The sequence below is a fragment of the Prosopis cineraria genome, unplaced genomic scaffold (assembly GCF_029017545.1).
Source record: "Prosopis cineraria cultivar Desert tree isolate PC_DT_omini unplaced genomic scaffold, ASM2901754v1 PC4, whole genome shotgun sequence".
In the NCBI taxonomy this organism is placed as follows: Eukaryota; Viridiplantae; Streptophyta; class Magnoliopsida; order Fabales; family Fabaceae; genus Prosopis; species Prosopis cineraria.
The window spans coordinates 1,431,971-1,456,268 of record NW_026555335.1 but is presented as its reverse complement, the minus strand read 5'-3'; the positions used below and the strand labels follow the sequence as shown (position 1 = coordinate 1,456,268).

The window sequence follows — 24,298 nt, the reverse complement described above, 5'->3', positions numbered from 1 at the left end:
ATGTGCCAACGAATGACGAGGAAGTGCGGCAACATAGCCACAGTGGTTGCAATCAATGCCATCCTTCTGGTTCCTTTGCTGCTAAACGGTCATCTAAGGTAAATATATCATCTCACAAAAAATAAAATGTCAACCAACTCACTGAAAACTAGAAAATAACTATTATATTTCATAGCATCTATGTGTTATTTACATACTTGGGGAGTACTTTATTATCATTCTCCCTCATTTCATTTCTCTCACATCACAGGTACTTTACTCTGATCTCACGCCATGGTTTCATACAGCATGTGATTTCTCCTGTTTTGCACGATTAGCAGCAATTGAGTTTCCAACGAACCACTTTCACATTACAGGACAAATGCAAGGACTAGTTCAGTAAAAATGCTAATCCTTCGGGAAATGTGAATTCATCAGAAAACACATGATATGCATCGCGTTCTTAGCCCCTGCATCTATAACACAAAGTGCTATCATAGCAATGGATCTGAAGCGTCTCCTATCAGTTGGAGGGGATTATAAGATTTTGTCCCGATCATGAAGACTTCAAAGTGAAAGGTTCATTTGATTGGAGGATCGCTCTGCATCAAAATCACTTGGCGTATATCTTCTAACTTCATCTCTCACTGTGAAATTCGTGGGAGAATTCATTAGTTTAGGATTGAAAAGATCTGTTGGTGGGGTTTTAGCTTTGGCTTGCTCAAGAAAACTGACTCCTGTGCTTAAATCAATTGTCATTGCCCAAGAATTGTGTGTCTGGTAACTTATATTTTACATAAAGTATTAAATGTAAATATAGAAGTAGATACCAAATCAGGGCAATCTTTACAAAGTATAGACTCCTGAATCTTCATTCATAATGTATTTTAATTTTCAAGACCAAAAGTTTGTGAAAAATAAGATTTAAATCAATTACAAATGTTTATTTATTTTTATATTATAAAGGTATGAATTATAAAACTTCATCAACATCCATCTATCTTTATTACCTACAGTTTAAATGTCTCAAAGTTTAAATGTATACGGGTACTTCTTCTGGCAAAAACAAAAAAACGAAATTGTATCTACCAGCACATGCTCATTCGATTTATGTCACAATTATTTTTTATACATGACTTAAGATTTTAGAATTTCACTGACTTGATCATCAAGCAAGCAATGTTGCTGGAAAGAAAAAGAAAAAGAAAATTGATGAATAAAAATATACCAGTTTACAAAAACTAATCTCAAAATATATAAATATATATATATATATATATATATAGGGAGAAAGAGAGAGAGTAAAATGATAATGTATCAATGAACAGGAATAGATAAAATGGACGGTGCAGAAAGGTCAAATTCATTCATTAAAAAAAAAAAATCAAATATCGCCAGATGATTAGAGTGAGATTATGAGAAACTGAAATCTCACTCAAGTATTGGCATCAAAAATCTTTTTTTTTTCCCTTCCAAATTCCCAATTCTCGTTAGAATTTCCTTTATTGTAATGTCAAATGCATCCTCAACAGTCTCAAATCTGGATCTCGGATCGCCATATATGATTCTGGGAATAAGCTTTATAACCTCTTCTCTCATGGCCATCATTTTACCCTTTGAAACTCTCAACAAAATGTCACTGATCTTCACTCTTTTCCCTATCACCTCTTCTTCTGGTATAAACACAGAGTATGTAGACCCATCCTTAGGCAAATGCCATAAATATTGATCATAAGCTGATTCTGTATGAAAGAACACCGGAATACACCCTGCTAAAATAGAGTCAAAAGTTGATCTTCTTGTAAATGAATCTCCAGGAGGCTGCAAGCAAAAATGTGAACTTTGAAACACCTTAATAATACTCATAGGGTCTTCACATTGGTTGCTGTCACCATCATAGCAACCAAGATACTTGCAGGTTTTTGAAGATGAAAGACACTGTTTGATGAGCTCTTCTCTGATAAGCTGTGTTGAATTTGGTCTGGGAGCACCTACAAATGAAAGCAGGTAGGGTCTTCTCACCCTTCTCATTCTCTTCTGCCACTTCAAAACCTCACGGTCCTTCAAAGGGTGAAAGTAGGTTGGGTAAGGAATGGGAAAATCATTAGAATATGAACCAGATTCTATAGGCAAAAAAGTCATATTGGAAAATTGTGGAAGAAACATAAGCTTTGTTCCCCAATCAGAATCGTCCTCTGTTCTTCTTCTGAAATCCCAGCCAATTCTTCCTCCAACAAGGAAATGGTCTCTGCCCCACATTCGCTTCCATTCAGGCCTTCTTGAAAGCCACTTTGAGAGTTCTATAGGAGAAGCATCTCTTTCTGAAACAGTTGAATCCCATAGATATTGGCCCACATCAAGGCCAGCATAGTAAGGCACAAATACAGCAGAAGCCAGCGAGGAATTCTTGGTTAGGCATCTATAATGCTTCATCTTGTTATGAAATATGACTTCTAGTGAGAACTGGTTAGTGGCATACCAACGATTCTTCAGCAGCAAAACTTTTGCTTTTGATCTCTCTGTTAGCGTGATCTTAGGTCCAAGACCTAAATTGATCATGTAAGGACACATGTCCATCCATTTCAAGAGTGTGTGACATCTTTTGAGCAAGTCCACATTAAACCTACTAGGAAGATCATACATATAGATATATTTGCCCGAACAAGGATCCCTATGTTGTTTTCGAATATGTATGGGGTTTTCATTTTCTATGATAGTATTTGTTTGCGAATCAGAGACAGAGACAGAAACAGATTTATCAGAAGAAGTAGTGTCTTTTCCTGGGAAATTCAAGGTTTGATCAGAATTACTTATAGAAGTGACGGGGTGATTAGGCTCATGGGCTTGGTTGGATATGAGCAAAAAAGTGATCCCACTCTGACCATGAAGAACAGCCATGTAATCCAAAAAGAACAACGAGAAACATAGTACAAAGGAGGTGAGAAACACAAACCTCAGGTGATCAAAGAACTTGTCCATCATATTCTTCATTGTTAGATATGGCTTGAGAGAGAAAGCTAGAAACAGAGATTGTGTTCTGGGAGTATAGGAATTGACCTTGTCTTATTGGTTGAAAAGGAAAATGCAAGGGGGGAAGCCATTAAAGACAAAGAAGGAATAACCATAATGCTGTTATAAACGCGCACTATTCAATGAATGTGGCGAGTGAACGCAGTAAGGAATTTATGTTGTGTCATCAATAAGCTATTTACGTTGACATTTGACAGTAAGAATGGAGATACATTTTTATTGCGTTTAATGATTACTGATTTTCCGGATATTTACGTATATGGCGAATATGTTCGTAAGTTACTGGAAAGCGTCACACCTTGTAAAATAAGTATATTATTTGTTTTCAGATACTATAAAAAGGAGGGGAGAAAAACAAACCTCAGTTGATGAAAAAACTTGTGCATCGTCTTCAATATCTGATACGGCTAGAGAGAGAAAGCAAGAAAGAGAGATTTTGTTATAGGAATTGATCTTCTTATTGGTTGAGACTTGCGAGGGAAACCTAACGACAAAGGAAGAATAACCATAAGTGTTCATAGAATCTGGTGAGTAATTAAAAATAAATGAATATGTGTTGTATCATTAGTGAGTCATTGAGTATGCTGACATTTACAGTAGTAGCAGTAGTAAGAAATGTGATCTGACATATTACATGATTTCATTGCATTTAATGATAATGATCCTCATTTAATATATCTGATTTTCTTTTTAATGAATTGATTGTGTGTGGAATAAATTTGTTTTTAATCTCATGACTGGGGCTAATCTTATTAAACAGGGTAAATTTTTTTTTTTCTGTCCAAAAATAGGCAACTTCGACTTGCAGGGGACGGAAAATTCAGTCCTATCGGTGGGCCAACGACGTTTTTTTAAAAAAAAAAAAGAAGAAGAAGAAAAAAGAAAAAAAGAGCGACGTTGTGTGGCAGTCTTGGCTAACAAAATTATCCCATTTTTAAGAACAAGTTGACAGGCTAACCTGTTATTTATTTATTTTTTAAAAAAAAAAACTAGTATGTACCCGATGCATATAAATTAATTAACAAAATATATATAAAATAATAATAGTTAATTTGATAATATACATGCATGTATGAATATATGTGTATTCCATGTATATATAGATAGGTAATTAGATATAGAAATAGTAGAATACTCTAAATAATCGATTGCTTCTAAAGACGGATCATAAATTAGGAAGTTATTAAATTATGGGTTATAAAATTTCAAAATGAAGAAATAAAAATAAAATATATTGTAAATAGAAATCTATATGACTTCACATGTAAGTTGAACAACAAAAGATAATTAAAAATTGATATACTAAATAATGTAAACGATCATTTGAAATTTTTTGTAATCACTTGTAACAATGTTAGAAGATAAAAAAAAAAGACAATTGTGAGAATTAAAACAAAGCAATATACAAGAGAATATGGACCTAAAAATTAAGTTAAATTCGTATTTGAATTTACATTTCTTGCTTGAGAAAACTCTGGCATGTAATATAAAGTGTTGTTGTTGTCTTGTAATGCCAGGGTAATAGTTTTTTACTCTCACACACACATTTTGTAATTCTAATTTTAAAAATAATCAAATAATATTACTAAAATGGATCAAGCATAAAGACTAATCATCATCACTAATTTTGAAAGTAGAGAACTAGAACCACATGCTCTTATTTATTGTCTTTTGGCCATTGAATATCGAAGTTGAAAAACATTATTAATCATGCATTAGCATAAAAAGAGAGAGAAATGAGATTTGGCCATAGAAACCTCTAACTTGGAATTTATTGTAAGTATTTGGAATTAACAACAACAATGACAATATAAGATAAGAAACTTAAGCCTAAATGTTCAAATGATAACACAAAAACTTCATAGAGTAAATGTGTGAGGTGTCCAAGTTATGGGTGAAACTATCTTGGAGCATTGTAAGCATGTCTTGTATTAACCTATATATATAGCATTTATAGGATAAAGGACTTCACTAGCTTGCATTCTTTCAAAGAAGAATAAAAATAAAAGAATCTAAGTCCAGAATATTTGAGAAACTCGAACACATGCATTAGTTTCTAATCACATTCGAAACTAAATATTTAGGGCAACAAAATCCTAAATCATAAATCAGATTCCTTTTAGCATGTTATTTGTTGGAAGTGACCCACTAATTGAATATTATCTTCTTCTTCTATGATTTGTTCCTTGCTTTTCCCCTTTTAGATTCTAAATAAACATGGACTTCCTTCCCAAATATGCATAGACATCTTAAAAAACAAGGGTAAGCATTGGCTAGTTCATTGCCAAAAATTTAAGTGCAAAATTAAAAAGAATAAAATAAAATAAAGCAATTAATTAATTAAATATAATTTATAAATTAATAACTTGTACATATATATAAATATATGATAATTTAGTTGGTTTGGTATATTCAATTTTAAATCTAACTAATCAAATTAAACCGATCAATCAAAATATTTTTTCAATAAAAGATCAAATCAAACCGAAAAGCCAAATGAAATAATAAAAATTTGATTTGATTTAATTTGATTTTTAGTTTCTATTCAATCTTGCTCATCCTTGTTAAAAAGTAGACAAATGCTTGCTACTGCCTATTACCTTTATTCATGAATTTGTGCATTCAGAGATATAAATGACAATTATTTACTCTATTCCTTGGCAAGGAGAAGTTATTAAGGCGCAAATATATATATATATATATATATATAAAATATAAGTAGAATTGCAAGTATCATCTACAGATTAACACAAGCAAATTTTGTAATGCTACAATTCTAACCTATCCATGTCAACATTGATTTTTAAAATGTTTTAAAAAATAATAAGCATGATATCTCTAACTATTAAGATAACTTTCTATCATCCCTTATTTTATCCCTTGTTATCCTATTCCTTTTTTTCAATTTATTCCTAAATTTTTTCTCCCATGATCCCATCTATTATTATATAATAACCTCCCTTAACTTAAACATTAATAAAAGGCAACTTCCCTCAACCTAAAAATTAGAGAAATATTTAGGAAGATCAGATGCATCATGTCATTTGTGGTCTGTTCAATAAAAATATAACATTTAGATTGCATTAAATATAAATTAATTTTAATATTAATGATGGTAGAGAGAGAAAAAGCAAGAAATCAAATGTGCATTCTGTTATAAAATAAAATTAATTTTAAAATATCATATAAGATTTTTTTTATTACTTGAAACATTTTAATTAGACAGGCCACAAATAATGTGGTGCACCCGATTTGCTTAAGTATTTCTCTAAAAATTAATAAATTCCATAAAAATAGAACCATGAGTATCATCTATAACTTGACAAGTAAGCAAATTTTGTAATGTTGCAATTCTAACCTATCCACATCAACATTAATTTTTAAAATATTTTTTAAAAATAATAAGCATGATATCTCTAACTATCAAGATAACCTCTTCTCCCTTATTTTCTCTCCTATTATGTTAATTTTTTTCAATTTATTCCTGAAGCTTCTCTCCCGTAATCCCATAATCCCATTTATTATCATATCATAACGTCCTCAACTTAAAAATTAATAAAATGCCTTCAATTCCTCAACTTTCACAATCTATTCTCAAAAATTTCTCTACTAATTCAAGATTAATTATCTTTTCAGTCTAACTATTTTTTCCAAATTATCACAAGCAATACAAATTAATTTAATACTTATGAGATTCTAAACTAATTTAAAATTTATAAAATTGAACATTGACAAATTTCCTAAAATATATTTAACTAATTACATGAATATGAGATTTAATGATTAATCATAAATTATTTTTATCCCCGTAACTTTCATCCTATTATAACTTCATTCAAAATCTAATATTGTGACATTTAGCTCTCGCTCCAGCTTCAAGCATAAATTCTTTCATTACATATGTAAGTGCACATGAACTTTTTGAATTTCATCCTCATTCGACATCAAGATGCTATCAACCACCATCAAAGTTAAGTTTGAAGTCCACAAGCCACGAGTGGCGCCTCATGTTTCTTGATGAGATTTTTCATTCATTTCACTCTTAGTTAATTCATCTCCCCCCCCTCAATCTCCATTCTATTCTTAGCCTCATTCATCTCTTTCAAAATTAACACAATCTTTGCTCTCTCTCTCTCTTTTTGGTTGTTGAAACATGGTCTAATTTTGAACTTTGTTTGGTTATAATAGGTCTCTAACAACACTTCTCTAACAACGTGTATATAATTTGTTTGAAAAATTCTTTTTATATACTTTTTGTTCCATTCATTATTGTTAATTTTGTATTTATTCTACCACTTTGGACTCAATGTAAAAAGAATTGTGCATTGCTTTGGAATTGTCCTTCTCAATGGAAGAAAATCGCCACTCACTTTACCTAATATCACCTTGTCTCAATTAATGAATGTTACAAGTTTTGCCAATTTCATAGGTATTCAACCTCTCTTTAACTAAACTTTCTTAAAAATTTAAGGCCTGAAAAGTAAGAATTTTATTTTTTCCTCCTTTATTGAATCTACCTGAAATATGGTAGTTGTTATCATGACATGTTGTGATGATTAGTCACTATGAAATCTACTCAATAATGTATTCCATCTCATTTTTATTATTTCTCATTATATAATTCTAGTGAATCATATAACTTAAAATTGTCCTCTTTTTAGTACTTGGCATAGTCTAAATCCTCTATTAATATAAATCCTTCTCTGTTATGTATACAACCTTGCAAGAACATTTTTAAAAGATAGCTTGTGTCAATGATCTTCTAACTAGATCAAAGTGAGTGATGGAACCCCAAGTGTGAAATTGAAATTCCAAGAAGGTAAATCCTATCGCACGCTCTATTGGATTTTTTTTTTTTATATGTTCATCCTCAATCCTTTAAAAAGCTTAGTGCCACCTTGGTTTCTCTTTTACTAAGAATTAAAGTTGTTGTCCTTAAAACAACAACTTAATGCTACGAATCAAAAGAATTCAGCTCTTAATTCAAATCTAATTTAAATTAATGAAAGCATACAAATCATAGTCTTTAAAAATGATAAAATGATATCAAATTTTTGATACAATCATTGGTATCAATTTTAAAATTTTAATTTATGCTTAGCTAATAATGGGTAAAATTTCAATATGTTTTTTTGACAAAACAAGTAAACCCTTATACTTAAATAGAATTAGAGTGAAAATGAAATTCTTTATGTGAAATCAAATTACTAATTTTTATAGTTAATTCAAAAAATATGAATCACTAAATAATAAATTATCTTATTGTATGGTTAACTTTTTTTTTTTGGTTGTTTATTGTATGGTTAACTTATTATCCCCAAACCATAAGCTTATGAAAAAATTATACATGATAGATATCAAACATGACTCACACCTCTTCCTGCAGGACATGGCTTTTGGATCTCCCTTTTCCATCACTGTTACAAACTCTTCATAATTTATCATTCCATCCTATGCACATATGATAAATTTTAATTTCTTCTTCACACTAAAGCCAATATTTACATGTTTATTTCTTTATATTTTTTCAAATAAATCACAATGCTCATAAGTTATGAAAAATGTTACACAATTTATTTCTATATTTTTTTTCAATTCATTTGATACTACTACCTTGCACGAGCCATATACTAGTTAGACTAACTTCACCATGTTTCGCAAATAGTTGAGAAGTAAGCAGGACGTTATTGTGCTTGGAATTCCTATGTGGTGTTCTGTGAGTATGGTTTCCATATTTCACAATTAAATTATAATTAAGAAGTAAAATTAATTTCACAAACCGGATTGAGGTGTTGCAAGTTATTATGCTTGAAATTTTTTAAGATTTTTAAAATTAAAAATTAAAAATTAAAAATTAAAATTGTAAATTAGTTGAGAAGTTATGGTAATAAATAAAATAACAAAGGGTGAGAATATTTAAAAATAAGAAAAAGTTGATCATGTAACTTTCATATTATATTATGAATTTAAAAATTAAATCAATATACCTAAACTATAAATAACCTAAATCAATGTACCTAAATTATAAATAACTATCATTGTCAATCAACACTTGTCTTCTCTTCTTTGCAAGTTTGAAGTCGTCGTTGCGATTCCACCTTCACCGGTGATAAGTCTCGGCAATGTTGTCATCTATATGATCCCATTTTAGTTTCCATGCAATCTTGTCTTCTGTTCTCATCCATCAGCACGATAGCTTCATCGCAGGTGAGTTCCTTGCCATTCCTTGTCTTGTCTATCATATTTGATATACTTGTTCTTTGACACTTCATGCGCTGCTGTGCGTGCATTCTTCCTGCCTCTTTGATCAAGAGTCCCATTAATTGTTGTTGTTGTTTTCAAAAGAATTTTTTTTCCAAGAAAAAAGACAATCTGTCGTGCTCTGCTTGCATGTCTACTTTGATTTCTCTATAATTCCTATACTTTTGTCTTCTTCTTTCTTGAAAAGGGGGAAAATTCTAAATTTCTCGTCCAGGATATCTCTTGAGTGATTATATCTGTTCATCAATCACTGTTGTTATTGTTCTTCTTTATTGACAAAAATACAATTCATGTGCCCTAATTGAATCCCCGTTGATATGTCTCTCCAGTCACTTTAATTTTTGTTGTTGAAAAAAATACTATTGGTTGTCTAAGTCCACTGCCCACCCTGTTTTCACGACTTGCACAGGTCAAGATGGTGAGTGGAGCTGTTTTTCGGTGTGAGTCCGTTATGTAACGAGAGCTTCAACGCTAGTGAGTTCCTGGTCATTCTTCCCATTTCTTTATGAACTAAGCTGTTTCGCCATTGTTGATTCACCCATGCAAGTCCTGTTTTGTTGTTGTTTATTCATTTAATAATTCTTCTTCTTCGCCTGAGTGCTACTTGTTCTTCTTTATTTTTGTGTTCCATTCCTGTACAACAATATCCTGCCTTTTGTGTTTTTGAATAGCAAAAGTAAAAAATTCTGGTAGTTAAGAATTTCTTGATTGAAGCTTCCTTGATGCGGCTTAGCGTTTATGTGAAGAAGTTGGAGGTTGCAGCAGGTTTGTGTGTTTTAGTCATGTGGTTTTTTTTTTTTAATGTTTTTAATTAATGTCAATCCAGTCTTTTAAAAGAAAATAAATCACTGCTTTCCATGATTAAATCCTGCATACCAAACAAGCGCAAAGGTATGATTCCATTGAAAATTTTAGCCATAATAAACATACTTTTTAAGCCAATTCACACTCTCATTCCCTTTCTATCAAAAAGTATTCAGCTGTACCATTTTATAAATTGAAATGCTAAAAACAAAGCAGGTAGTTTGAGAATAAGAAAAATATCTTGACAAAGACTTCTTGCACAAGCACGTTGGAATATATGGAAAACTATATGCAAAAAGATGTACTTTGAAGATGATATTCCAAAAAGCGACATTACCTCCTCTTGTGCTTAATAGATAATCAACAACAGAAGGTTTTAATCTAAAACCAATCATTTGAGCAGAAGAGATAGAGATATAAAGTTAAGTAGAGTCATCTTAAACTAGGATAGGTTAGACTTGACATTAATAGTTTTGTTAGTGTTAATGGGCTTGTTGCTTGTGGCGGAATCATTAGAGATGATAAGAGTAATTGAATTAAGAGACTTTTCAAATATCTTGAATATTACCCCAACACAATTGCTAAGCTCTTGAGAATTTTGGAAGGCCTCGATATTTGCCGAAATGTGAATTATCCAAAATTAACATTTACTTTAATTTTATTGAGGTTCTATCACTTATTGATGGCAACTACTATGAAAGCCACTATCTTTTTGTGATTACCAAGAGAATAGGAGATCTCATTATGAGAGATTAGGTCATATTTGACAATGTTTATAAGGAAGCTAATAAAATGCATCAATCCACTTGCATACAAGATATCAAGTGAAAATTTTGATATTTCTATCTTCATCAAGCCTAGAGTTAAGAAAATAGGTTGAGTTTACGAGCTAGCCTGTTTAACCCACCAATTTTAATGGGTTGGATTGAAAGAATTGGCTCATTTTTTAAAATGAGTTGGGCTAGCCCAACCTGAAAAATTAATAGGTTAAAATGAGTTGGCTCGTGAGTGAACTTATTTTTTTAAAAAAATTAATTTATTTTTTAATTGCAATATGTTTTCTTGTAAATTTACAATAATAATGATATTTCTTAAATATATAATTTATTACTCTTAAACATATTCTTTACATTTGAAAGATAATGTAAATATTTCTTACAATTTACAAATGAAATTTTTGTTATAATTTGTAAATTGATGATTTATTAGTTTTTATGGAAATATTTTGAATATATATTATTTGTTACTCTCATAAAATCTATTAATCGAAATCACAAATAATAATTTATTGAAAAAAATAATATGAGTTTATATTTAAATCTTTTTCAGTAAAAAGGATAATATACTTAGACAAGAAGATGATTAATAGTAAAATCTAGCAATTTTTTTTGATATTTTAGCTTCATTTTTCTATTCAATTCTTAATCTATAAAAACAAATATAAATAATATCGAAACCACATTTAAATTTTGTGTGATACCAAAAATATTTTTAATTTTATTTTTTTTATCAATTTCATATCCATTTTAATATTCAAGCTTACTTCTAGTGGGACATCCAAGTGAAAAAAAAAGGTTTGGATTCTACATTTTTTTTGTAACACTGCAGTTTTTTAAGAATGCATAAAAGACCATTTAAATTTAGATAGGTGTTGGAAAAAATACAGTTTACTGTGTGAGACTAGTATGATTTAGAGGGATAATTTAATATATATGCATGATATATTAATTATAAATTTTAAATCATTTAAAAAAATAAAGTTATGGGCTCACCAACTGCTAGTAGGTGTGCTGGATTGAGTTTTTCCACTCCTTTTATCTTGACAGACTAATCTAACCCAATTCCCTAAAACTTTAAAAAGTGCGGGCTGGCCCAGAACCTATTTTCACAGCGTTAGCTCAATCCACTTAGGACTTCACAAGCCTTATAACTCTTGATATGATTAGATTTTATTCTGTTTATACAGTTGTCCCGCGAATCCACCGGACCAGGCTCGAGGCCCAACTCCCAGGTGCAAAGTTGCTCGCCGTGAGTCATTGACTGCCCGTCTTCTGCCGGTGCTCGTGCTCACCTTCTTGAATCTGCTCCGGTCTTGTTTTTCTCACGCGCACGTTGAGCCTAGTCTCCACTGGCCGCTCCGATCTGCAACTTTGTGTGTTCTCCCTTGCATCCGAATAGTCCGTTTCACTGTGTCTTAGTTGCAGCTTGCGTTCGTTTCAGTCTCAAACAAAAATCTGATGCTTTTTCTGTTGTTTCCAATTTAAAACTTTGGTTGAAAACCAATTAAATGCCAAAATCAAAGCTATTTAAACTGATTGGTGATGAATTTCGTAGTTTTGACTTTTTTCTTGCCACATGTGGCATTAGTCATCGTTATGCACACTATGAAATGGGCACTAATGAACGTAGACATGGATACATTGTTGAAATGGTCTTGCTTTATTAGCTAATGCTGGTTTACCTTTAAAATTATGGGAAGATGCATCTCTCACTGCTGCTTATGTGACAAATTTACTTCCTTCTTCTGCTATTCAGTTTGCAACTCCATTTACCAAACTCTTTCACAGAACTCCTTATTACTCCACACTCAGGGTCTTTGGTTGTGCTTGCTATCCTCTTATGTGTCCCTATAATTCTCACAAGCCCTCTTTTCGGTCTGTTGAGTGTACCTTCTTAGGTTACAGCATGTCTCACCACAAATGTCTTGCGCCAGATGGTCGTCTTTATATCTCTAATGATGTGCAGTTCAATGAATCAGTTTTTCCTTTCAAACATGTTTCTTCAACTTTTTCTGCATCCCGTTCTGTGGTAGTTTTAAAGCATTCGTATTGGTCTAAGCCTCAGAGTGAACCCTATGATTTGTAATATTTATATGAGTACATTACAGATTTGTTACAAATTTGTAAACATATAAATAATTTATCTTTTGGTGTTTGATGTTGTGAAACAGTTTATATGGAGTGTGTGGTGCAGGGCATTATAGAAACACAGGTTAGTTCCTTGTTCTACTCTGTCCTTTGGGTCGGTTGCTTTCTTTGAACAATTGGGGTGGTCTTTTGGTTCGATTAAATTGATGACTTTTGGTCTGTCTCTTGTTATTGCAAGTTCTTGATCCTGTTTTTACGGTGTCAAAGACATCAAGTCTTGACCATTTTATGCCATTCTTTAAGGCAGTGCAATGTGTGGTTGGTGAAGTATTTCTTGTGTTTCATGTTTGAACTTTATTCATAAAATGCATATCAAGTTGCTAGGATTGGCAGGCACCCTGGAAGTAAATCATAGGCCCATCAGTGTTTCAAGTCAACGTATATAGTTTACACATTGCTATCTTTTGTAGCATGTCGAGGCCCTTGAGATTCTCCTACAAGGTCTATGTGGTGTTCATAAAGAGCGATTGAGGATCCATGAAATTTGCCTCAAGAGTGGTCCCAACCTTGGTGAGTTTCTGTATTTTGCCATATCATGATAATGTGTGGCAAGCAATATTTCCGTTTCTTTTGTCCTGTAAAAGAAGAAATTTTGTTACTAAAGAAGAAGGAAGAATGTTATTTTCTTAGAGCAAACAATAATAAAATTAGAACAAGCGAAGATTCATTATTAAAATAAGGCTCTTCAATCTCTCTAATTATCTTACGAAATGGCCCTTGAAAATACTCATCACTAGGACACCAGTGAAACGACAGATAAACAACTCTGAATGAATTGCTCTTCAAGATATGAGCATCATCCTCCACCCAATGCACCAAATAGCAGCTGAAGAGCCTGTCACTAATAGGCTTTCCACATTTTCTCCTGCCACTATAAATCATCAAAATTTGTTTGGGGCAAACCTAGCATTTCTTGACAAATTCAACGTGTCAATTCTTGATATCATTGCAGCAGACCAATTCGAGAATAAAGAGCAATTTTTTCTTATTGTATCTGGAGTAAGTTCTTTATCAGGCCTCTGAAGATGTAATTATATTTTTATAATTATTTGCTGTGGACAATGCAACCTGATGGTGATCATTACCCTTTTTCTTACTGCACAATTGGAAGATTCAGGATGTTGCAGCGTTTAGACCAGGATGAAGTGGAGTGATTCCATGACTTTTGATTTTTTTTTTTTCCTCAAAGCATTTCTTCTGGTGTGTTTGAAATGTTTGTCCATTAACGCATCTAAATAAAATTGAGAATTATTAGTTTTGTGCATTTGTCAGGTGAATAATGATTCTCTGACCTTCCTTTTTCAGGAGCTGTATCTTCGGAGATTAGACTCTTGTGTGATCTTGAGCAGACTGAACCATCATGGTATTAATTATGAATTTTATAGCCATTTATTCTTGCCATTTATTCTCCATTTTATACCCGTGTATGCGTGTCTTATATGTGTAATGACTTGGTGCAGGACCGTCAGACATATAGGGGGTGCAATGAGAGGTGCTGGTGCTGAGCAAATTTCAGTTCTGGTCAGGACAATGGTGGAAAGCAAAGCAAGCAAGAATGTACTCCGCTTGTTTTATGCGTTAGGGTACAAGTTAGACCATGAATTGTTGAGGGTGGGCTTTGCTTTCCATTTCAACAGGGGTGCACAAATCACTGTAACTGTGTCATCAATCAATAAAATGCTGAAGCTGCATGCAACTGATGAGGCTGTGCCAGTAACGCCTGGTATTCAGCTGGTTGAAGTAACAGCCCCTGCTACTTCTGAAACCTATACGGAGATTGTTTCTGCTGTGTCATCCTTTTGCGAATACCTTGCACCGTAAGATGCCTTTATTGTCTTCTGAATTGCACAATTTTATGTACTCGTCAAGAGCTGCTACCTTTCTATCTGTGCATGGTGGCTGTGGCTGGTGCCACGTGGATTGTACTAGAAAGCCATTATATCCATTCTTGTCATAGCTTGCTGATGTTCTTTGCATAATTATTGATAAAACTAAGGGCATGTTTTGATAGGGGATAGTTGAGGAAAAGGGAAGAAAAGAGGTGACCTTTAAACTTTTTACTTGGTCGAGAGTTATTAAGGAAAAATAGCGGATATTGCAGTGAGTTTAACTGACCTTTCAAAATCCTGGAAAGTATGTCCTCCCTTGTGATTTTATGTTCCTTCTATTTTAGAGATTTTGGAGGAGAGAGTTTTTCCAAGTTGTTCATTCCCCTTCTTTCCCTTCAATCGTCTAAGATTGAAATGTCACTGGATAGAGAGGGGGAGGGAGAGGAGAGAGAGAGTGACACGAGAAATGAGCGTGCATGGAGTCCGTTTTTACTACCCACTCTCTTTTTTCTGTTATTTCTGAGATATTTGACATTTTTTTGTAAATATATTTTACAAACTTTTAATTTCAGAGGATCCAAATCAAAGAAATTGTTGTCTGATGTCTTCCTTGCCGCTGGGAATTAGTCATAGGGTCTTTTGAATCCGAGTGGACTGGCAATTGAAATTTTAAAACTGACACTTTACGATGGCATTATCAAAGTTTTTGTTTCTATTGATATAATCACTGATACGCCCAATCATTTGGTATCAAAATTTCAGGCTTCTCCATCTATCAAAACCAGGCATCTCAACTGGAGTTGTTCCTACTGCTGCTGCAGCTGCTGCGTCTCTTATGTCTGATGGTGGGGGTACCGCCTTGTAGCTTTCTTGTTCTGTTGTAATGCCCTTTATTTCTACTACATTTTTTAATGAATCATAAATAGGATTTTGTATTCTTTTTGCTATCTAGAAAATAGAAATATGACATCTATTGCAATATTCAATTGTTTATTTTATAATCAAATGGTGTAGCCTTGGTTTGGCCCAGTTCATTTTTTAACTGGACTGACTAATTTGATCCCAAAGTGAGCTAGCGATAGATGAGTTATGTGGGATGAAAAATGTCCAATATGCATTTTCCCCACTGAAGATCCCATTTTAAACTTCCGTTGCAATATGTTTGGCCCAAAAAAAAAAAACTTTCATTTTCTCTTACAGCATTGTAAATTTGGTAAAGAAGTAAGACGGAATATTTATATTGTAAATTTGGTAAAGGACTATTCGAAAATAATTTGGAAGTGAAATTGGGAGATCAAATTATACCTCAAGTGGAAAAGTTTAGATATTTGGGAGCCATTATTCAAAATGATGGCGAAATCAGTGGAGATATTTCACATAGAATTCAAGCTGGGTGGTTTAATTGGAGAAAAGTTAAAGGAGTTATTTGTGACCGTGAGGTGCCTAATAAACTTAAAGGAAAGTTTTATCGTATTGCTATCAGACCGGCAATGTTATATAGTAGTGAATGCTGGGCTCTAACGGGACAGCAAGAGCATAAAGTTGGAGTAGCAGAGATGAGAATGTTACGATGGATGTGCGGACATACACGTAAAGATAAAATTCGAAATGAGCACATACGTGAAAAAGTGAGGGTGGCACCTATTGAGGAAAAAATGGTAGAAAATCGGTTGAGATGGTTTGGGCATGTACAAAGAAGACCAAGGGAGGCACCAGTGAGAAGAGTGGAACATATAACTTTGAGTCCGATTAAGAGAGGTAGAGGAAGGCCTAAGAGAACACTCTTGGAAGTTGTTGAACGTGATCTCTTAATTAATAATATTTCTAAAAGCTTAATAAATGATAGAGTACAATGGCGTCTTGCAATCCATGTAGCCGACCCCACCTAGTGGGATAAAGGCTTGTTGTTGTTGTTGTTGTTGTTTTCTCTTACAGCAGGTTGAATACTGAGTATTTCAGTATGAGGTATAACATATTGTCTGTTGATAACTTGTGGGGATTAGATAGAGACATGTTTTATCCACTAAGATCCCATTTTTTATGAGCAAATGATTTTTAAACTAATTCCACGCATTCTTTCTCTCCCTTTGCTTCATCACCACTTTTATCTACTTCACTCTCTCTCCCCAACATATCCTCTCTTCACTCTCACAAAGTCACTCGCTTCTGGGTTGAAGAATCGAGCTAGCTCGTCCACCATTCCCAAGTCAAGCATGTCGTTGACTCGCTTCGTCAAGTAATTCGATAATAGAGGGAAAGACACGTCCACCTAGAGGATGCAGCAATTGTACCTTGGATGAGATCGAGCTTAGTGGCGATGTACAATCATCAAACGCATTTATCGTGGGGTCAAATTGGTCCACCAGAAGAGCATGAATGAACAAGTGGGACCCATCAATGATGATGGGGAGCTTCCTCCTTGAGCTGATATCGGAAATAATGGACCTGACGACTAAGCGAAAATCCGACGATGAGAACTCCTCGTTCAGAGGGTCCACATCTCCGAGGAGGTGGTGTGGGACGCTGTTTCATTCAGCCAAAGGAATCTTGGTAGTGGTGATGTGGAGTCCTTTGTAAACTTGCATTTTGTTTATGTTGATAACTTTTCAGCAGGCGCAGCGAGTTGCGAGGTCAATGGACAGGCAAAACTTCATGCTGCTAGTGGCGCCCATTATGATAACAACCTTATCTTTCCTGTGGTGGCGGTGGTAGGCAGAGTTTGCATCCATTCGCGGCCAACGAGGCTTGCAGGAAACTTGCATTTTGTCTACGTTGATAACTTTTGAGTAAGAGCAGCGAGTGGCGAGGTTGATGGACAGGCGAGACTCCTCGCAGCCAATGGTGCCCATTATGAGAACCACCTTATCTTTCCTGCGGTGGCGGTAGAGGAAGAAGTAGGGAAAAGGGCAGGCGAACAAGAACCCTGTACGTTAATTGGAACAGGGCAATGGTAGGAGTGAGTGAAGTAGATGGAAGTGAGGATGAAGCAGAGGGAGGGAGAGAGTGTGGGGGTCCCATCCTATTAAAAATAAGAAGATGACAGGCGACGGATGCATCAATTTTTATAATTACAAATTTATTTCACACCATTTCATAATATAAACCATCCAATAATTTTTAAAAAAATAATTAAAGGTTAAATTAGAGTTTGAGTTTAAAAAAATAACATATATTGAAGAAATTAAACTTTAGCTTAATTCTGATAAATTTTGATAAAAAATGGTTCGAGTGGCCCATTTATATTTTATTCCAAAAAAATATTTTTAACTTTTAAACCAAATTTAAATTTTAGAATATTTGTTTATATTTGTTTATACTTTAATATTAAAATTTTTACTATTTATTTTTAACATTTGAATGTCATAATTTGTATTTTAAAAAAAAGAATATAAAATATTATAATAAAAAATTTAATTTTTAAAAATTTAAACAAAAAAAAAAAATAAGTGCAGGCTTATGAGCCAAACTTTAAGCTTTTTAAATAAGAATCGGTATTTAAAAAATAACCATTTTTTTTTTCATCGGGTATTTTGAAGAGTGTGAGTATTTTAAGTTTATTGCCCACCTATCCTATTTTACATTAATTCAGATGTTTGCGTAGATTGAGCCTTTAACTTGGTGGTTTTGCGGGTACTATTGGAGAGACACAATTTGCGTGCTCAGCTGTGCCTTGATGCTCAAATATGAGATCTCAAATTAAGCTGTCTAAGATTTTAATTACTTAGACAAGTGCCTGCTGGTAAACAATAACATAATTAATTTTGATATAACTGGACTTATGGACTTACTTATATGGCCAGCCCATATAAGCTCGTCCTGTCTATTTTTCAGTTCTATCTCGAACGGTTTGAACTTAAAATAAAACTTGCAAGTTCTGCTAATCAGGATTAAAATAAAAATGTTTGCCAATTGGTAAGGGCTCTAAACTTCTGATCGCGTAGCATTAATTCGGGGGGGGGGGGGGGAAGAAAACTGCAAGGATCCGGTCATCTTTCATATAGAATAATTTAATTAACTCATAAAAAAGAATAATTTAATTAATAATAAATCAACATAAGAGTAATGCCATGTAATTCATTGTGCAAATTTTACACATCAGAATGCTTTGAATGGGACCGATAGATTAAAGGAAAAATCACTACAAAGTCAAAGGACTATAAACATAATAAGGTCCCATAAAATAGACAAATTATTCCCAGTTCCAAATTTTTTATTTTAGATATATTTTCTGTTTAATTATACTGGAGCCTTGGTAATCAACCGTGAATAGTTTTTGTAATTAAAGTAAGGATATGTTTTAGTAGTTAAACATAAAATATATTTTAAAAAAAATGGGCCTTGGGGGTATTTATCCATTTGGACCTTACTGTATTTAGAATTTCTATAAGGGACTTTGGAGTAATTTTTCCTATATTAAAAGGTAAATATATTGCATAAATACAAGATCATTTAAATAAAATTTATAATTAAACAATCTTCATATCTTCACGACAAATGAATTAAAGGGTAACTATGCAGAAAGCTGCCCAAAAATGTGTGCATAATGAAATTATGAAATTACAAGAAAATATGTGGGGGAGTACACTAGGGCCCTATTTGGTAGGAATGATTATGAGTATGAGATTGGTATTGAGATTAAATAATCTCACCTTTTATCTTTGGTATGAAGGAATAAGAAATTTAATCTTAATCTCAAATCCACCTAAATAGGATCATCCAATACCACCACTCCTCTGATATTAAAAAATTAATCTTAGGTTTTAGGACATGGCTTTGTTCTTGCGAGAGAGAGGCAAGAGATTGTGGTTGTGATCTGCTATGAATGCGAACAAGAAGCTTAGGAAGTAATAGAAAAAGGACGCACGCAAAAAAAGAATAGCCAAAATTGAATAAAAACCAACAGTTTCTTTGAAGGGATTTCTAATCAATTTTTTTTTTAATTTCAAGAGGTATTATAATATTTCATAATTTACATTTAATTATAAAATAAAAAAAAAGGAAGTATTCCTCACAAGTATTATCACTTTATGCTAAACATGATTTTAAAACCTTATTCTCAATTTTAATCTTAATTCTAATTTCAATTTCAATTTTAATCTTAATCTTTTTAAATTGAGACCTGCATATTAAATAGGGCCTAAATTTCTTGATGAATGTGATGTCAATGATGCTGACCAAACATTTGACAACAAAGAGTCAATGAGAGAGATGTTGTATTTGGCAAGAAATAACACGAAATCAAATTAGGGAATAGTATGGCAAGAGACATGTGGAAGTGCAATTCTGTTTTTCATAAATTTTCAGGGAGATGGTTTTGCTTTGCCCGTCTAATGACTTAAAGAGTTTCAAGATACGACAATATTGCTTTCGCGCACCCACAATGGGCAATTATTAATTTAATTAGTTCATCATTCACATCACACCACCAAAACTGTCTTTTTATTTGGGAAAAAAAATAAATCTTATGCAGATCCTTATCATATCGCATCTCGGGGCAATACGCCAACGCAAAACTAAATACTATGTTGCAGCATTTACAAAAACTCGAGGCACCCCAGCAAAAGGATGGCAAATAAAGCCAAAGCTACTTTGTTAATATCGACTAATTATAAGGATCATCATGTAATTTTTCACATAAGTAACAATGGCAGCAGAACCCTTAAATATTCAATTTCGCAAGAGGAAAAAAAGATTTAATTTTGTTCTTCAATCCATTAAGCAAATCAAGGTCATGCAGTCGCCCATGATCGCTTAAAGTTTTTCTGAGTGACGACAATCATATATCCAACCAACGTGACCCCGAAGCATGCAAAACCTTTCAATCCTGACTTTCACTTCACCTTCATATCCATCACGTAATTCTTATAACAAACCGTGCGTGCGTGCGTGTGTCATTTTTTTCTTCCATTACTAATATTATATCATCCTCCTTGTACCTCCCAAATTAATCCACACAACTGAATCATGAACACTTCTTCCATATCCATCCATGCCTGCTCTCAAACCAAACCCCCCAGTTCTGATCATGACTCGCTTTCCATACAAATCCTCCATTCATCAATCCAAACTCTGATAAACTCGTGGCGTGCAAGACAGAAATGGCTTCACCTCCTCTCCATCACCAAACCCAGAACCCAAGTTCCTCTAGATCAAAACTTTGGTCCAAATTGGCGGACCCATTTGGTTAGTTTCCTAGAATCAACATGGGTTCACATGTTCTCGGTCCTCTTCCTCGCACTGGATCTCCTCATCACCATCCTCGAGCTGTCCTCCTCTTTGCTAAGTTCCTGTCAGAACAGAACACAAAAGAAAGCTGCAGAACTTGGGTTTATTCTCCACTGGGTTGGGATCGGGATCCTGGGTTTGCTTTCTGTGAAGACGATGGCTTTATTGGTGGGCTTAGGGTGGTCCTTCTTCAGGCATGGTGGGTATGTTGTGGATGGGAGTGTGGTGATTGGGGCTTTGGTTTTGGAAGGATTCTTGGAGGAGAAAGGAGGAGGTCTGGTTGTGGTAGTGATGCTGTGGAGGGTAATTAGAGTTCTGGAAAGTGCCTTCGAGTTGAGTGATGAAGCCATTGAAGCTCAGATTGAAGGTATAGTTTGCCAGTTTGAGGCCATTAGTGAGGAGAATAGGAGGCTTTCAGAGACAATTCAAAAACTCGAGGACGATTTAGATCAATGTTGCTTCCAATCCAAGCCAAGTTTCTCAGTTTCATAACCAGTTTTAATTGTCTTCCCCTTATGATTGGTGCAGCAGGTATAAGTATATATATGTATATATGCATATTTAATTATGGATTATGTTTCTCGCATGCATGATTTTTAATGTTCCTGCTGGCGGCTTACAAGCGGCAATGTAAACTTGAAACAATATTGTTACGCTTCAAACTATATTCAAGATCAGTAAAAATAAAGAGCAAGAGGCTCGTTAACTTGAACTCTTACACTCCGGCAGCATAAATTTATAATCCAAGTATTATTCCTCAGGTGACCAGATACACATACACATACATACATACATACATACATACATATATATATATATATCTGCTGGAGACAATTAATATTTTGGTTGGCGTAATATGTTTTTGTTTATATTGTGAGTGGACGATTTGATATTATACTCATGTTTCTTATAAATAGGCTGGCAGGTCATATACGGTTAAACACATTGTATTAGGGCTCAAATTAAGTCTTAATGTCTTTGAAGAAGAGATTGGTGAATAATTTTTTTAATGAATTCACACAATGATTAAATAACCACAACCTGATTACTTTTCTCTGCTTATTCCCCTAATGCTCTTGTTTCCGCTGTTCTATAAATATAGATCGATATTCTCATTTTCTTGATGACTGCATATTACGTACCTTCATCACCATTGTGGAAGCATGTTTAATATATAACTTTCAACCCCCGGGGATCTGCTTAGTGGTTTAATTTAGATAGTTAGGTGTGAAGTTTAATGTGCCATGATGATAATAATAACAATATTTGTTGTGAAATAAAATTATATTCATCATTTGCCTTGTATATTGTTTTTTTTTTTTTGGGAAATTATTTCAATCTCAATGCCATTCGTTCTTGTCTCTTTTTTAAAACCTTGTCATCACTCACACGATAAAGTTATTGGCGCCGCTGGATTACACTCCTGATTTGTTTATAGAAGATAAAATATCTAAAAAAATAAGAGAAAAATAGACTTCCTGAAGTGTGCCGGGAAGAAAATTTATCTGCACTTGCGAATGTTGTAGATTTTCACTACTATACAGTATGAAAACTCTCTGTCATGTCTTATTCTGTTGGCAATGAAAATATATATAGATGCGTGTCTATGTACTGATGTACATATATCTCTTCCGTCCCAAAAATTAAAATAAAATTATATATATATATATATATATATATCAGGTTTTTCCAGTGTTATGCTCCAATCCTCATATTGTACTGAATGATCTGATATACTGTGATTGTCTGGATAATCAGCATGACATGAAAAATTAGTGTGGGAAAAATTCCACAAGTACCCAAAGGAAAAATGCTGGGTCTCTGCTAAATAATAACAACACATAATGCTCTAGTTTCACTGATGATCACCTTGTTTAGTGTGGGATGGCAATAGATGTATATTATAAAATATCTATATATTCTTGTTTACTCTTTTGTCAAGAAATTAAACTCTCCATCTCAAGTTGTATACTGAATAATATATGTGTGTACTGTCCCATGCTATATATATGAGAGTATGATCACCAGTCGTCGGAATCATTTTACATGTTGATAATGATAATTCGGTAATAATTACAAGATTTTTTGTTCTTCGACTAAAACTATATATGTGGAGAAGCATGGCAGAGGAAATGAAATGGAAAAGGGCAGCATATATCGTCCTCTTTCCCGAGTTGAGTTAATTAATTGCCGAAACCCTGTTTCAAAAGAAATTATACATCATTAATTTATTGCTCCAAAATATGACTCAGAACTACGAGCTCTCGTAGTTATATGGTGAAAAAATTGTGGCTAACCTATAAAGTGGAATCCATATACCTTCTTGCGATGTATGATATAGGCTGCAATTATTCTGTTCATATTAAAGTCAAGGTGAATATACCCCACGTTGTTAATACGGATTCTGCTTCATTCCCTCTTATCTGAAATATCAAAAATATTGACTACCCATATTTGAAACCAAAGCCAACTCGTCATAATTCATGTTTCCATGGCAGAGCGCAGGGATGCCTCATTACCTAATAATGTTTTGCAAGATTAATTAAGGAATATTCACAGGCACCTATTTCTCGACACATGCAAGCATATATACCAACATATACACACGTATATTTTGAACTAATGTAAAGAAATAAAAGCATCTCACAGTCCTCGGTAATATAGAATCCGCAACATGACAATTTAGATATAACCCATAACTCTGAAAGAAAACGCTCCAAATATATACTAAAACTCTATCTTTCATGCGTTACAGGTGTGTCTGATCCCTTGGTATGATAAGTAATTTTCCCATAAAAGAAATCAATCAAATAATGACTCGAGATATCATAATACATATCTATGTGGTACTAAATGCTCTTGTCAAGATCTGAAGGAGTGACTTGGTGGTTGAACTACACAAACAAAGAACTTAGGTTTTTGATAATCATCAGTAATAATCATGAGATGATAATACCAGATCTATTAGTTCATTTTCAATTTGGCCTCTCTTATATCAGAAACTTTTTTCTTCGTTCCATCCGCTGAAGCTTTTTCTGCAGAAATTGTGAAGGGATAGTCATGATTAAACGCCAACTGCTCCTTATCGGCTTTTATTACTCTTAAAAGTTCAAACTGGAGAAGCCAAAATGACTTTAAGTGCTAGGCTTTAGATTTAGCCTAGCTCGATGAGCTTCCATTTGGTACGTCTGCTTAGGTAAGCCTGCCAAAAAAGAAACTCAACGGTACAAATCAGCAAACGAA

General features: G+C 33.4%; 3 protein-coding genes and 1 pseudogene across 5 annotated transcripts; 2 read left to right on the top strand and 2 right to left on the bottom strand.

Moving 5' to 3' along the window:
- Positions 1-1,410: 1,410 nt before the first annotated feature.
- On the bottom strand, positions 1,411-3,088 carry LOC129308317 (probable xyloglucan galactosyltransferase GT12). Its single transcript, XM_054949395.1, has one exon. The coding sequence runs from the start codon at positions 2,968-2,970 to the stop codon at positions 1,411-1,413; it is 1,560 nt and encodes a 519-aa protein (XP_054805370.1). The 5' UTR covers positions 2,971-3,088.
- An 8,952-nt stretch (positions 3,089-12,040) lies between these two features.
- LOC129308186 (mediator of RNA polymerase II transcription subunit 18-like) lies at positions 12,041-15,872 on the top strand. 3 transcript variants are annotated; one of them, XM_054949225.1, is made up of 6 exons: positions 12,041-12,226; positions 13,025-13,065; positions 13,412-13,511; positions 14,307-14,364; positions 14,462-14,818; positions 15,593-15,872. In XM_054949225.1, exons 2-6 carry the CDS (start codon positions 13,030-13,032, stop codon positions 15,693-15,695), a joined length of 654 nt encoding a protein of 217 aa, XP_054805200.1. In that variant the 5' UTR covers positions 12,041-12,226; positions 13,025-13,029; the 3' UTR covers positions 15,696-15,872. The 3 variants fall into 3 exon arrangements, with proteins under 3 accessions (XP_054805200.1, XP_054805201.1, XP_054805202.1); XM_054949226.1 differs by having other exon boundaries at positions 12,041-12,251; XM_054949227.1 differs by having other exon boundaries at positions 12,041-12,283.
- A 1,071-nt stretch (positions 15,873-16,943) lies between these two features.
- LOC129308316 (adenylate isopentenyltransferase-like) lies at positions 16,944-17,679 on the bottom strand (annotated as a pseudogene).
- Positions 17,680-20,729: 3,050 nt separating this feature from the next.
- LOC129307815 (uncharacterized) lies at positions 20,730-21,774 on the top strand. Its single transcript, XM_054948722.1, has one exon. The coding sequence runs from the start codon at positions 20,795-20,797 to the stop codon at positions 21,545-21,547; it is 753 nt and encodes a 250-aa protein (XP_054804697.1). The 5' UTR covers positions 20,730-20,794; the 3' UTR covers positions 21,548-21,774.
- Positions 21,775-24,298: the final 2,524 nt, after the last annotated feature.

Excerpts from the sequence above, each read along its gene's own strand:
- LOC129308317 (XM_054949395.1), bottom strand. The coding sequence starts at position 2,970 with ATGAAGAATATGATGGACAAGTTCTTTGATCACCTGAGGTTTGTGTTT.
- LOC129308186 (XM_054949225.1), top strand. The coding sequence starts at position 13,030 with ATGGAGTGTGTGGTGCAGGGCATTATAGAAACACAG. Across the intron at positions 13,512-14,306 it reads CAAGAGTGGTCCCAACCTTG|GAGCTGTATCTTCGGAGATT; the intron begins GTGAGTTTCTGT and ends TTCCTTTTTCAG. Across the intron at positions 14,365-14,461 it reads GAGCAGACTGAACCATCATG|GACCGTCAGACATATAGGGG; the intron begins GTATTAATTATG and ends GACTTGGTGCAG.
- LOC129307815 (XM_054948722.1), top strand. The coding sequence starts at position 20,795 with ATGAACACTTCTTCCATATCCATCCATGCCTGCTCTCAAACCAAACCC.